The sequence below is a fragment of the Aulostomus chinensis genome, chromosome 3, assembly GCF_037954235.1.
Source record: "Aulostomus chinensis isolate RoL2024-O1b breed Wild chromosome 3, RoL_Achi_v1.0, whole genome shotgun sequence".
In the NCBI taxonomy this organism is placed as follows: Eukaryota; Metazoa; Chordata; class Actinopteri; order Syngnathiformes; family Aulostomidae; genus Aulostomus; species Aulostomus chinensis.
The window spans coordinates 28239189-28253944 of NC_141322.1; the positions used below are offsets into that span (position 1 = coordinate 28239189).

Below are 14756 nucleotides of genomic sequence, written 5' to 3' on the forward strand. Positions count from 1 at the left end.
CCTGTTCCTGCTGGGTTCTCTCTGGTACTCCAGCTTCCTCCCACAGTCCAAAGACATCAAGAAGGGACCAGGTTAATCCAGACTCTAAATTGACCGTAGGCGTGGCTTTGAGAGCCAATGGTTGTCTGTCTATATGTGTTGGCCCTGCCATGGACTGGTGACCTGTCCAGGGTGAACCCCGCCTCTCAGCTGGGATCGGCTCCAGCCCCCACGCGACCCTTAACAGGATAAGAGGTAGAAAATGGTTGGATAGATTCTTTGCTTCCATTGTTGCCTTTGACATTTGCTTAATTCCTCCTGCTGGTTAAAGACGCAGGAGGGTTTCATCACTTTTTTTTGGGAACTCCGCACACTTATTTGCCATCTTCCCCAGAGCCAGACAAGAAGTTAGAATACACCTCTCTCCTTTGTGAGCGCAATAGAAACCTAAGACCCACAGAGACCAGCTAACCACTAGCTAGCATAGCACAGTGAGTAGTCGTGAACGGGCTGTGAAGCATTGCTCCAACTTAGTTAAAACAGGCTTTGCAGGCGAGACATTGGAACTTTAGAACCAGCCGCGTGGTCGGAACTACTTTCCTGAGGGTGCCGGGATTTGACGCAGCATCTCAAAACTTTGCCCAATGAAACAAAACCTTTGTTGAATTTGAAAAGCGACTGCTGCTACTAATCATGGCTGACTTTGGTGTAGAGGATGATTGGATTTTATTGGACAAGTGGGGATCCTGATCTAATTGATGACCTGGTATCTTGACACTTCCCAAGCAAACTAACTTCCTCACTGCACACAATCATGTACGCGCAGGTTTTTCAGACCTGCTAATAAAGGACGATTGATCCTGTTTTCTTTGCGAGGAGACAAGGAGAACCTTTCTGAATTTTTTACTCCTGTGCATCATGGAGTGTAGTATCTTGGGCTTGCATACAATCTTTGGTAGCTGAAGTAAAAGCACCATGGAGGACAGTGACAGTTTTCGGTTGTATTTTTAAGTCGGGTCTGTTTTTCAAACACCGACAGGTTGAATTAGAGGCTGAGGTGAACGAGGGGAAGCACCAGCGGAGGTGACAAGCTTTCGTTGCTCCATGTATGTTGTTGATAGCCGAGCGCCGACCGCTCATCATGTGAGCCCAAAATTGGAAGCGCTGGCTACAAACGACCACATTCTCCAGGATTTCGTGTTTCCATCAACACTGATCAGAGCCGTGTCAATAGATGCCGTGTCTACTTTTACCCGAGAGTGAGTGCTAATTCAAGCTGTTCCCATTGTAGAAAAAACATTGTTAGCAGGTGCTAGCATGCTTTTTTGGCCAGTGGGAAGAAGCCATGTGGGTCTCTTGCTTCCTGCGTCATGCACAGAGGAGAGAGGGGCATCTTGTCTGGCTCTGGGGAGGATGGCAAATACTTCAGGAGTTGGATTCTAGTTTTCTGTTATGCAGTATTAAGCGTAAACATGAGGCAGATGCTGCACCGCGGCTTGCGTGTGTGCAGCATGTTGCATGAGTGCTGTTTTCGGGTGTGTGGCTAAATGGGGAAGGTTCCCATTGATAGAGAAGTCTTTGTGGTAGTTTCAGGCCGCGCATGAATGGATTCTTGATGTCTGTTGGAAGTGCTGGACTGTGACTGAGGAGAAAAAAATCTGGTACAGTGAATCCATGGAGTTTCTTAAAGAGAACCACTTGAGGAAGTGAAGACAACAGTGCCATGGCTCGCAATGTTAATCACTTGGTCCCTTAGCTCCCCCTTAACCCTTCTCCACCCATTCTCCTCTCTGTAGTCAACCTAAAGTACAGAGGCAGCGTGAAATCCATCCTGGGAGGGGTTATTGTACTACAGGAAGCAACCGTCAAATTGGAAGGCCAGGGCTGGGCCAGGGAATCTCTTTTCATCGCTTGAGGCTGTGGAAGTGCAGTGCAGCCCTGTTTAGAGGTGTGTGTGTGTATGTGTGTGTGTGTATGTCTGAGCCAACAACCGTCCTCCGTGGTGTCCATCTAAGGAACTAGTGCTATCATAACAAGGCCTCACCCTCTGTAGCCGTGCCGGTTCTCTGAGACCGGCTGAGGTTTAATCGTCCGTGATGGTGTGTACTCTTCCACAGGGTCACACAGTTATCTGCCATTTCCATCCTCTCCACCACATCCCCTTGTCCTCTCAGCTGCCCTGTAGCTGTCGGACAGAGAGGCACAAACCAGCACACCCACCCCCATCTCCACTCTATCAATGGCCCCCTTGGACAAAGCTGCTGTCTTTGCAAAATGCTGGGAGAGATGGAGTAAAGAAAAGAAACAAGGAGAGGGAGGACAATAAATATATACGGCTCTCACCTCCTTGTCCTTAGTCCTCTGAGAAGCTTCAGGCGCTCCCTGGTGACCTTTAGTCCTGGTTACATCCCATAAACTCCCAGTTTTTAGCACACTGTCGGTTCCAGCACACTCATCTTTACAGTCTCCTGCGAGGGCTGCAAGTAGAGAACACAGATTGGAATTCTGCTGTGCTGTTTACTTTCCCACAAGTTCTCTAAAGCACCGTGCACATTAGCTGCTCTAGATGAGGTAACCCCTCTTTACTCCCACCCCTTTCTCTCTCTCTGTCTGGTTCTGTTCCTCCCTCTATCTCCCTTCCCTGCCCCTCTCTTTTTTAGTTGTCCTTTCCCCCCATCAGCCCCTTCAGTCTCATTCTATCCTTTCTTTGCTTTACTCCCTCCCTCCCTCCTCCTACTCTTCAGACCCCTGCTGCTGCCGCCCAGACAGCAGCACAAAGCAGTGTGAGCACGCTCAGACAGAACTAGCCAATGGCAGAGCGGCAAAGTCAAGCATGCAGCCAATAGGAATCCTGAAGGGCGGCATTTGTACCAATCACTGGAAATATTCAGAAAAAGTGGGTTGGACAGAGGGAATTAAGGGCAATACTGTACTTCCGCGTGACGATTCTGTCCACACTGCACTTGAGGCATGGCTGAGATTTGAAAATGGAAGCGTTACTGAAATAGAAATGAAGACACACAGACACAGATTTTTAGAAAAAAAAACCTGAACACGTTGCACAAAGATTAAACATTCATTCTTTGGTTTTTAATGCTGAAAGCAAACATGTATTAACAAAAGAATGGATTTTCAATCTTTTCTGCTTCATGATCAAGACTGTTATCCACTGATTTCCCTCCACATTTGTTGCTCTGCCTCTCTGCGGTGCAGCCGAGGGCCGATTGTCCGTCTGTCCCTGCGGCCGTGTGTCCCTTTCACATTGATGCGACACCTCAAGAACACCTGGAAGGGGATTTCCTCAAATTTTGGCACAAACGTCCACTTGGACTCAAGAATGACCTGAGAGGTTTTGGTGGTCAAGCTGACCATCAAAACCTCACCTCTGTTTCATTCCTTGTGAACGTGACGCGTCAGACCTGCCTGGAGGAAATTTTGTTTGGCACAAACATGCACACGCAGTGGAGGGAGGGGAGGACAGGCTCAGGAATAAACCATTACATTTTCATAGAAATAAACAATCGGGGCACAGGCTGTTTTTTTTAAACACTTTGATGCCTTCCTTGTTGCAGCTCCACATATTAATTTTGGTCAGAAAAGCCTCAACAACTTGGCTACGTGTCACAGAGACGACTGAGGCTTATTGTTAGAGGCTGTTACCATGACGATCAGGCCAAATGTATTCATACACCGAGGAGCACACGACTGAATTTATTGGGTTCTGTACGGGCGGATCTTTCCCAGACGTCTCTCGTTTGCTGAGAAGACACATCCACAGGATGACTTTGACTGATAGCGCCACCCTCTGGTAACAGCAAGTAAATCAGATGTTCCAAAAATTACATGCACTCCTTCAGTAATTTGGTTCCATATTATTGTTAGTTTTATCTTGAGTACACGGCACCGACTCAGGGATCAGAGCGTCACGAGGCTATTTTTAGCACAAACTGATTTAGTACGTCTATTCGTGCTCTAATCACATTTAGGCTTGTGCAGATTGTGACGCGCAGCCCGAGAAGATACTGCACAAGACACACAACAACTTACACACGCGCTCGACCGGAATAAAAATCACACAGTGTTACTGTAAGATTTATTAAAACACACTGAACAAATACACAGAATACAAATAAAAAGATGACAATTCACTTTTTCATTCAGTTGCTATACAGCACAAATATCAGAACCATAACACAGCTTAGAGCTCATTGTCTGTAAATGCTAGATACACTACCGCCTCCCCAAAGTGAACCGTCATAGAAAACAATTCATATGCTGTGCATTCACTGCAACAAAGGTGCCTCTTATCAGGGTCTTTTGGTAGCTTTTGAAGCCATGTTAATAAGCATGTACATACATTGTTGTTATATTAGACTGAAGCCTTATTTTTCTAACAGACATTACATTCATACTGACTTCAGTTTGATTGCATTTGATTTGAGCGTTGTGTTTTCGATGTCATCTCGTGGTCATCACTCCAGAGGGAAAAAAAAAAAAAGACATGATTTTTGAATGATGAGCACATACTGAGCACACCGCAGTTCAATGGCAACACCATCCGGCAGACATTCATCTGTTTTTGTTTTTTTGTTTTTTTTTTTCCAGTTTGATACATAAATCTATATGAGATGGACTTAGCTCTGAAAAAAATCTTTCAAGTATTTACATGTTTCTGAGGTTCTATCTGTCGAGCAACCTAATGCATGTTGTAGTCAAGTAACTTGTGGCACAAACAAAAACACAACAAATAAAACAGCACGGATAAACACTAACAAGGAATAGTGCAAAAAAAAACCCAAAAAACGGATGAGACGCTGCTCAAGGTTCATAATCCTGGTGGTTTGAAGTTGAATTGTGTCCTAGACAACAGAGAAAGAGGTTGTAGTGATGCGAGAAGGGAAAAAGCGCCAGAAGAACGCATCTGATCACAATTTGAGTTAAATTTATGACAACACAGCCTCCTCTGTTTAGAGTCCAATCACGAATAAGTGCTGCTGCAACGGCAATAATAGAAACAGCTTAATGCCACTGGTCTTTGGGAAAAGAAAACAATTAAAATATAACAGGAAGAATTTGCACTTTGAGTCCAAAAACTTTTGAGCGTCTCACACGCACACACACACACACACACACACACACACGCGTGCGCGCGCACGCGCGCGCAAGGGACAGGATATTGTGAATTTATGGCAGATTCTTTATGGCATGGTCACTTTATCACATAATAATAGTACATGGAATGAAAAGATATGTATTAAAACCTGAAAGACCAGAACAGGGGAAGTGGAGGGGAGATCCGCAGAGTAATGCTGTGCAACATTGGTCCTCGAAGGAGGGTATACAGAGAATATTCCTTTAAATTTAGCGTAGACCGACTACCAGCCAGAAAGCACTCCGAGCTCCACCGAGGAGACCGCGTGGATGCAGAATATGAGCAATGATTCATCAACGTCCCTGCCCTACAGCCAAAGATAGTTCTTCTGTGTCACCGATCCAAAACGCAACGCACGGCTCCACCGGTCAATAGAAAGATTATATCAAACAGATCCAGATTACAACTGGGATTATTAACGCAAGCCGAGACATTCTTCTTTCAACCATTTCGCATGGACTCAAGATATTTGACTGAATTCATTTAGGAATCAATCTTTCCACCAAATTTCATCCAGAAGTGCCGTTTAGTTTTCCAGATATCCTTCCGAGTTAAAAAAAAACAACAGACAGACACACACACGCAAGTTATCAGATTACTTCCTTGGTGGAGGTAATTACAGTCTTCACCTCTGAGGAGGAAATACACTGCATTAAAGAACAGATTATACTGGATTATCCAGGTGGGGTTGAACCCCTTTATGGCACAAAATGACCAAATACATTGAGTTTTATCTGAACATAAAGAGAAGCAAACGAATGCTAGACTTGAGGTGACGTCGCTCCGTAAGCACCTATGTTCTCCGTTAGTTCTAACAATGAAAGTGAGCTTTGAAAGTCCCTGTAAGAGGAAAATAAAGCGCTCCTTAACTCTCCACTCGTCTCTCAGGTAGGCTTGAACATGAAAGCCCTGGACTGCGTGTGGGTGTCGGCCACACGAGTCCCTGTTTATAGTGCAGCTCTCCAGCCACCACTAACATTCAACTATAGAAGGAATCACAAGTAAACAGAGGTACTCAGTCCTCTCTCAGTTTTACACCAAGCTGATTTCATCCAAGTACATATTTTCACTATGATTAAACCTATGAGAGGTATAATAAACAGCAGTCTCTGAGTATATACAGTACAAGAGGCCAACCCTTGCGGGTGACTACGCATCTGCAGTTTTACTTTCTCCGTAGTACCAGCAGGTGGCAGACTTTCAGACTGTGTCCAGCTACTGCATACATGAAAATACCTTTTGATGTTTGTAAATCAATACTTTTATCCACTGGTCACTACATGAATGACAAACACAAGAATATCAGAAAAACCTTTCAAAGCATGACTGAAGACGTCTTCACTGGGATCCAGCAGGACACAGTCACAGTGGATAGGCAGATGGACGAAAGTATAAGCAGAATGGCAAAAAAAGTCATGGCAAGCACAAACAGAACACACATTCCAAGACTTGAATGAGCCCCAATGAAGGCCATCAGAACCTCAGTCCTGCCAACTTGTTTGAGTTTGGCCTCATAGTGCAGCGCCGAAACAAAGAAAAGTCCTCTCTCATCCAAGCTGCTCCGTTTTCCTTCCTAATCCTCGGCTCTCGAGCACAGGTTAACAAAATCAAATATCTAGTGAAATACTTCTACAGGATCCTTGAAAGATAAAAGTGCAATTCTTAAGATAGATACATCTGCATTAATCAAAGTGTTAATGGCCTCGTCCGCAGACAGAGAGCTTGATTTCGTAGATTTGAAGTCAGGAAGGACCAGGAGAGAAAGAGGAGGAAGAAATTGGCAGCTGTCATCTGCACACATTCCATCCCTGGGAGTCGATGATGTCACGTCAGTGTTACGCAGCCCGTCTAGTCCTCGATACAGATGACATCACTAGGTTTACCTGACTTCAGGTCAGGTGTGGCCACTTCTCGCAAGGAGTCAAGTGACTTTTTGTCCAAATGGCTTGTTGGGGGTGGAGGGCCATTAGAGGACACTAAAGAGGAAAAGAGTGTTCATGTTTTACTGGCTCATTATGACACAATAAGTTACATCTTTTTTTTTCTTTTTAGGTGGAACAGGCAGTAGATTGAGAAGCGCCTATTACAAATGTTAATCAAGTTCTGTACAGAGATTTTACGTTACACCAGTCCGAGTTACTGTCAGTCGAAAAAAAAGGATTAACTTTAATTAAGTGGACGAATTAACTGCATAAATGGGCAAATATTTAAATATTTGCTGTGAGTACAGTGTCAATATGAGTGTGATCATGGAGCCGATTTCTAATGTAACCAAACGTTAAACAGGCAGATGGTAAAAGCACGAATGGAGCTATCAGCTCGTGGAGCTGCCGCCCTATTTGGTGCCACGCACAAGTCAAGAAAACTCGCAAGTACTTCAGTTGTGTCATGTACTCCGGGGCTGTGGACTGAGGGACTCTGTGCTTTATCTTTTACCAACTGAATGAAGTGGGTTCTACTGACTACTGATGATAGCTCCGTCGATACCAGACACCGGTACCTGAGAGTGAGCGGCGAGTGAGTGAAGTATATTTTTTGGGAGTGAGAGAGTAAGACCATGTGACACCGACTCTGCAGCGTCTTTAAACCAAACGCAGTGTGTGTGATAACACTTGGACGTATATCACACAGCGAGGAGGAAAAACCTGGCCAAACGCTGGATAGATCTACAAGCTGAAGAATGAATGATGGAGGCTGGACTTACTACTACACATATATATACTGTATACCAAATTCCAGGTACCAATGGCGGTACTGATATGGCTCGGATGTGAACGGAACAGAACCCTGCTAATTTGTGCTTTTAAAGGAACAAATCAAACTTTTGGGATGGGGGAGTAGGGGTTAGCAGATCTCTATCTAAATTCCTCAAATAGATGAAGTTGAGGGTCTTGGGTTACCCAGATGTAATCCTCCTTATCCTCTCTTGCAAAGCTGTCGAGGTGCTGTGTGAAATCACTGCGCCCAGTCAGGAAAGTAGTTCCAACTATGTGTAACTTTATTAATGGAGGCAAAAACTGTTCTGGGTAAAAGTCTATTTGAAAACTTTTGAGGGAGTAATGCTACACAGCCTAAGCTAACTAGCAGCGTCCTCCTTTAAGTTGCTTACTGACTGCTACTGGTAGTCTGAGCAGCAACCTGCACGACCATCTGGTTCATCCACTGTCCTACAGGTCAGACCAGGCTGATTCTCACCACTGACGTAGGGTCCCAGAGGCATCTGACTGTAGTTGACCATCGGCTGTCCACCCGGACCCCTGAATCCACCACCAAAGCTGCTGCTGTACATCTGGGAGCAGCCAAATCCTCCCTGGCTAAACGTCTGAGAAACACAGATAAAATAATGTTCACACCACACAAACAAAGACAGTGGATTGGTCTGATGTCAGCGTTGTTGGGCACCGCCGGCGTAACTGCTACTGCGCAGGGTCACGCAGGTTCGAGCTGCTCTGGTAGAGCCGTTGTCCTCCTGTGATAGAATGTGTGTGTTTGTGAGGAACACAAACAAACAAAGGAGAGCGAGTCATAATGGTCTCCGCAGTTACAACACATTGGCATGGCAACCCCAACGGCAGAGTCAGAGCACGACCATTCGAGCTGCTGCTTGGCTACAGTGGTCGCTGGAGTTGGAGAGAAGATTCAGCTCTGGCCAACAGGTGCTGGAGACATGAAAGTCTCTCTCCTCAAACCCGCTGGGACGGACACAAGGAGCTCAATGGTGAGGGTAAACAACTTTTGAGTTGGCTGAGTCTTTTTTTCCCATGACACCTTGGGGAAACATTTCCAGGGGGGATAGGGAGTTGGAGTCCCCATGGGTTGTTTTTTTTGGAGAGAGTAATGCAGTTGTGACTGCAGAGTACTTCATAGCTTTGGGGCACTTTTATATTCCCTTTGCCTTTTATTTCTTAAATGTACTGAGCCCTGTAGCGTACTTAACAAAGCCTCTTACCCTTAAGAGCAAACAGCCTTGGCTGCGCGGTAATAACCAGCACACCACTTCATCCATGAGGAGAATCAAAGAGAAAGCCGGCTTATAATTTGCCTGAGAGGCTTTATTTTCTTTTTGCCCTCTTGACCACCGTGTCTCATCTCACCTGCTGCGGCGGAGGTTCGTTGCCCCGGCTGGTGAGGCGGCTCAGGATGCTCCTCTCAGACATCTGCAGGCGGGCCGACACCGGCGGGACCCTGGACAGCATGTTGGGCAGTCGTGTCACGTCTGCTTTCATGTCACTCAGAAGTTCCTCCAGCTGGTTCAGCACTGCGTGGTGCAAAGACACACACTGGTCATGTCAGACAGAGTGGCTCTACCTGTGATGTCACGCTCCCTTTCTCTCCCTCTCACACTCACACTCACACACACACACACACACACACACACACACACACACACACACGATTAAATTAATTAAAAGGGAATCAAACTCGTGATCCAGGTCATGAAACTAACAACTGCCACAAAATAAAGGGCATATGAACACCACATTAGTATACCACATTACATTTAACGGTGGATGACTAAATGAGGGTTTATTTTTCTGACAATAAGGGTCCATATTGTTTGTTTGGTAGCCACAGGATATAACTTGTTTCAAAATATAAAATAACCAAATTGAAGCAACAAATTATGATTAAAGTGAGGGAACAAGTTTTATCCTGCAGCCTTGAAATCACTAAACTGAGGCAACAGATGAATTAGAGGAGACTTGTTGAGCAAGTATTCATTAAGCTACATTAAAATTAATCTGCGAACATCATTAAAAGTCACTAGTGCTAATTTTAGGGAATGACTATCTGCTTTTGTTTGGCGTAAACACAGCACACACTCGTGACCCGTGGAGTGACAAGTGCATCGGTATTTCAGAGCTGTCCTTATTCCCCCGCTTTAGCTGCCCTGGCAGGTGAGATGGAATGTCTGACAATTTCAACAGTGTCTATTTTTGAAACTGGACCTTTGTGTAGCACGGCGTTGGCAGGCTTATTCCCTGCCAGAGACTCTTTGGACAGGTGCTGGTGGGACTCTGCCAGACATTCCACCTCGGCGAAGCGTGTGTTGAGAGCCATGGCGGGGTGGCTGGGGTCCTGGGTCATATTCAGGTAAGCTGCCCGCCTCAGCTGCTCCTCGATCACCAGAGCCTGTTCCAACAACTAAACAAGGACGGGGAGGGAGGGAATGAAACCCACATGTGACAGGCAGAGGGAGATATTTTCTCCATTCACATCCAGACAAAACAAATCAGTTCGTCCATGAAGCTTTTCAATGTTCAGTCGCCAGTTTAATTATAGACTTCACAATTGCCTTAAACCGGCGAGCCAGGAACTTGTTCTTCATCTCTAGGTAGTTGCCTTTGTGCATCTCCGTCTTGAAGGGCTCGTTAAGAATAGCGTAGCGAGGGTCATTCTGAATATCCTGCCAGCGGGCGTAGCCGTGTCTGGGATCGAGTCCAGGTCAAGGAAAACAAATAGGAGCACAGATACCTGCTAAAAAACAAAATATCTGGATAACTTAAAAAGGACAGTATGTTTTGACATCAGTCCTCGCATTCTGTAAATATGTATCACTCATCTGCAGCTCCCTCCCAGTCATGACTGATTATACTACATTGCCAGATGCTGAACTTCTGGCTCCACATCTGGGAAAGGATACGTGACGATGCCAGCCAACAGCCAGTAGTCATGGCGACGATGCCAGATGTCATGCATCTTTCCAGAAGACAGCGCGGCTCGCTCCTCAGTCTGCCAAAGGGTGTGCAACTCTGTAAGGGTTGACAAAAATAGGTGGTAGTCAAGGAAGAGGGTCAGTGACACGCAAAACAAAGCTGAAGTCCAAACTGCAGCAAAACTGAACTGCAGCACTGAGTTTGGAGTGAATTTAAAGGCCAGTTAACACCGGGTGGGGGCCTCACCCCATTGTCTCATCTACAGACTGTAACTACCTCTAACAAGGAAGCATGGGCTTGAAACACTGTGAGGGTAATTAATCTTTCTTTGCTCATCAGAGGTGTCATCAGCTCCTCTCAAAGGCAGAATTGCTACGGGGTTAAAGCCAGGAACAGAAAAGAGGGAAGAAATAATGCGATAATTTAGCAAAAGTCCTTTTTTAATGTTTTCACTGTTTCATTAGTGGTAGCACTGCAGTTGTAACAAGCAACTCCCTGCCAATGCTCTTATTCGTGCAGTGGAAGTGCAGCCGTTGCTATGGAAACGATACACTTGGTGTAGTTGCAGCACAGTAAACTGGCAGAACGTTGCAGACCCGGCGCATTCAAAGTATCTTCAACTTGTTCTGCTGCAAATCTTTGGTGTAAACGGGCCTTGAGAAAGTGGGGAGGTAATACACAAGCCTGTTCTTCCTCTATGCAAATGAATTTTGACAGTCAACAAGGCTTAAAAGTCATTCCAATAAAATCACTGCACGTGTGTCAAGTGACTTGTTCATCAAATCCCCACAAGCTCGTCTCGAGTCCCTAGTTAGCTGTCATTTATGGATGATGCCACCTGGTGTTCAAGAAAGTGCATTTCTTTACAGATGGACGTAGACGCCACGTTGCTAGTCTGGGGGTGAGACGCTAATTGTGTCTGTTTTCGCCACCTAGCCGTTGGAATACACACGAGAAACAGAAGCAATAGCGTGTTAGCTAGCAGGTAGCCTGTTAGCTTATTTTTGCTGGTGTGCTGTCCACGGCCTCTCCGGCGTCTGCAACCCGAAGCATTACAAGAAAGAGAATAAACAAAGAAGGAGCTTCACAAGCACATGAGAGAATGTGGAGGCTCCCAAAGGAATGAACAGACTCCAGTTGGCACACTGAAGGTCACAGACCGAGGCGTAAAAGTACATTTGGTATTAGGTTTAGAGCGACAGTATGAAACTGTCTCGCCTCTCCAAGAGACTACCTGCTCCACACAACAATTTCAACACATATCTCCCTGTTGACGCGCCATGAAGGGACCTGCTGAACCCCCATATAGAGACTTACTATGTGTTATATTGGTGTTTGGAGCTCACCTGTGAAGCCTCCATCAGCAATATTAAACATAAACTTGGCTTTGAATCCATTTTTGTCCTCCTTCCTGCTCTCATCCATCTCATCCAAAGTGTCTTTGTCTCCATTTAATCGTCCCTCTAATGCATCTTCACTTTTCAAGTCATCTGCAACATGAAAGACATGAACAACAGCACCATCTCTTTAGTGTTTTGAGATTAAATTGAGGTTAAAATAAATGAAGCTCACACAACAAAATAATCACCACTAAATCGGCTGATTATCTACCCGTATCATTCAGCATACCTGGCTTATTTTCTTTGTCCTCAGTTTTCCCCAGAGGAGATTCAGAGTCCCCTTTCTCTGACGACTTCTCTGTGTCTTTGCAGGGTTCCACTGAGCACGACAAGAACAGAAAAGATCAAATTAAACACGGCACAAGTCTGAAGATACGTTATGTTTTCAGCGGGAGTAATTCACCACTCACTTTTAGGTGAAACTTGAATAGATGACAGCTCCGCCGGTTCCAAGGAGGACTCTTTTGGGTTGGCAGATGAGTCAGTGTGTTTGGAGGGGGACTCAGTTCTGTCCCTCTCATCTCCCGTCTTCTCCTCTGAGCCGGTCTTGCTCTCTTCGCTGTCAGCTGCAGGTAGAGATGCTGCGTCTGCACTGGAAAGCTGCTGAGAGGAAAAGAGACAGGGCAGTCGGAGTTAGGGGAGGAGAGAAAGAAATACAAGTTCAAAGGTTGACAGAGGCGTCTATGAGTGTTGTTCAGCAGGACAATAACAGAAATTAGAATTACTGAGGAAAGACACACCTCCTGCTCTTTCTTACAATCAGGCTCTGCTGCCTCCTTTTCCTCAGCTGTACCCAAGAGAGACTCCGTCTTCTCTGTAGTCCAGACAACAAAAGATTCTCAACTTTTTTTCTGCGCATGAACTTTTTCTTCATGGAAAACTAAACATGGATTCTGACCTGGCGGGATGGGGGTGCCAGGCTGTATAGTGACAGGGCTGGCTGGTACTGGAGTGTTGGGATCAGAGGACACACTCTCAGTCAGCTTCTTCAGCTCCATACCGATGGGAATCAGATCCGGAGAACTCAGCTTCCCGTTGACATGCTCAAACTCTTGCACCTACAAAGATGAGATTAAATTGTAATGTGCAAATATGAGACATATTCAGTGCAAACTTTATTCGCAGATGGAGACAAAACACATCATCTAAAAAAAAAAAAAGTCCTTTCATCTGCCTCTAAGAGTTTGACCCATTTTGTCAAATCTCACAGTGTTAAAGCAAAAGATTTCATATTGCGTGTCAAAGACGTTGAATAAGCAGCACCTTTTTCCTGACGAGGGACATGACTCCAATCCTGGTGAGAACATGCTGACGGGATAGTCCCTCGCGTGGTACTCCGTCAGCGAACGTCTCTGCTCCGTCTGCCCCGGGCTCACATAGATGTCTCATGAACAGAGACACGTAGGCCCTGGTGAAGAAAAACACGAGATTCCTACTGCTATGCCATACTGCTGCAAGCGTCTCGTAGGAGGGGCTTTGAAGGGGTTCAGGTAGAAGCAGAAGACTAACAGTAATTTTCTGGTGCAGAGTTTGTAGCTGTCGCAAAATGAACATCAGCGGTGGTCGCCATGGCAGAGTAGGATGGTAGCTAATACTTCACCCAAAATGTGTGATCATTATTAGGCGTTTCTAGCTCAGGTGTTTTGTTTTAGCCAGACACAAATATTTAGCTTGAAGCTAATGAAGACTAACTGCTAACAGCAAAACTGCCCAAAAATATCACTTGATGAACTCTTAATGTCATTGACCGGAGGGAAGAAACTGAATGACCTGATGAAGAGATAGAAAGAAAGAAAGAGAGAGGGAGAGAGAGAGGAAGGAGGTGTGGCTAGCTAATTGGTTTAGTTGCTTTATCATGGTTATGTTTAAATGTTTAAAAGTAATTATGACGATGATTCACCGAATATTTTTGTACACTTGTTCATATTGGAGGCATCACAGCAGTAAAATGCATATTACTTGCTTACTTACTCACTTACTCTCTCTCTCTCTCACACACACACACACACACACACACACACACATGTATCATTCTTGTAAAGGTGAGTCACATCTTGAATCACTGAAAACATTTTTTGGTGGTCAAAGGTCACAGTGAAATGCACACGTCACGGAGGCAAACGTCACTTCCTCTGATTGGCTGTCACCAATATTGATATGTACTAACTAGCCAATCAGATGTAGAGGAGAGCTGTGGGCGGGTCTTCTGGGTCTATGTCCTTTCCGGGTCTAAAAAAAAATGAAACTCTTTGTGTTGCCTGCATTGCTCCGATCATAGATTGAATATCAGGTGTTTCATATGAATGATATCATGATGTATAAAGAGGTAATTTAGCTAAAACCTGAAAAACTACAATCTGATATTTAAAAATCTTCAGATCTCTCGTGAAAACACACCTGTGTCCATGGATGAGACTCTGAAACTGGTTATGTGAAGTCAGGTTCACGAAAGTAGCGTGACATAAATAAAATAACAGATAAATGCCAACTCGGGTTCCGACCTCTAACCAGTAGAAATGTGACTCAAACAGCTTGGACTTTTGGACTCGGAGTACTTATTTGAGCCAA

At 45.1% G+C, this 14756-nt stretch overlaps 2 protein-coding genes across 11 annotated transcripts in view; both read right to left on the reverse strand.

Moving 5' to 3' along the window:
• arhgef10la (Rho guanine nucleotide exchange factor (GEF) 10-like a) overlaps positions 1 to 2589 on the reverse strand; it is a 116242-nt gene extending 113653 nt beyond the window's left edge. For all 3 annotated transcript variants that reach the window (XM_086200110.1, XM_086200107.1, XM_086200109.1), the window contains exon 1: positions 2323 to 2589. The gene's annotated coding sequence lies outside the window, so the exon portion shown is untranslated. The remainder of the gene's footprint in view (positions 1 to 2322) is intronic.
• A 1453-nt stretch (positions 2590 to 4042) lies between these two features.
• chd5 (chromodomain helicase DNA binding protein 5) overlaps positions 4043 to 14756 on the reverse strand; it is a 39600-nt gene continuing 28886 nt past the window's right edge. For 7 of the 8 annotated variants that reach the window (XM_086200113.1, XM_086200111.1, XM_086200115.1 and 4 more), the window contains 12 exons: positions 13452 to 13596; positions 13087 to 13246; positions 12929 to 13002; positions 12599 to 12791; positions 12418 to 12507; positions 12135 to 12278; positions 10776 to 10884; positions 10428 to 10560; positions 10081 to 10276; positions 9226 to 9389; positions 8327 to 8453; positions 4043 to 7107 (listed from right to left, as the gene is read on the reverse strand). In XM_086200113.1, coding sequence (XP_086056239.1) covers positions 6980 to 7107; positions 8327 to 8453; positions 9226 to 9389; positions 10081 to 10276; positions 10428 to 10560; positions 10776 to 10884; positions 12135 to 12278; positions 12418 to 12507; positions 12599 to 12791; positions 12929 to 13002; positions 13087 to 13246; positions 13452 to 13596 — 1663 coding nt within the window. In that variant the 3' untranslated portion in view covers positions 4043 to 6979. The remainder of the gene's footprint in view (positions 7108 to 8326; positions 8454 to 9225; positions 9390 to 10080; positions 10277 to 10427; positions 10561 to 10775; positions 10885 to 12134; positions 12279 to 12417; positions 12508 to 12598; positions 12792 to 12928; positions 13003 to 13086; positions 13247 to 13451; positions 13597 to 14756) is intronic. The other variant, XM_086200112.1, reaches the window with a different exon arrangement.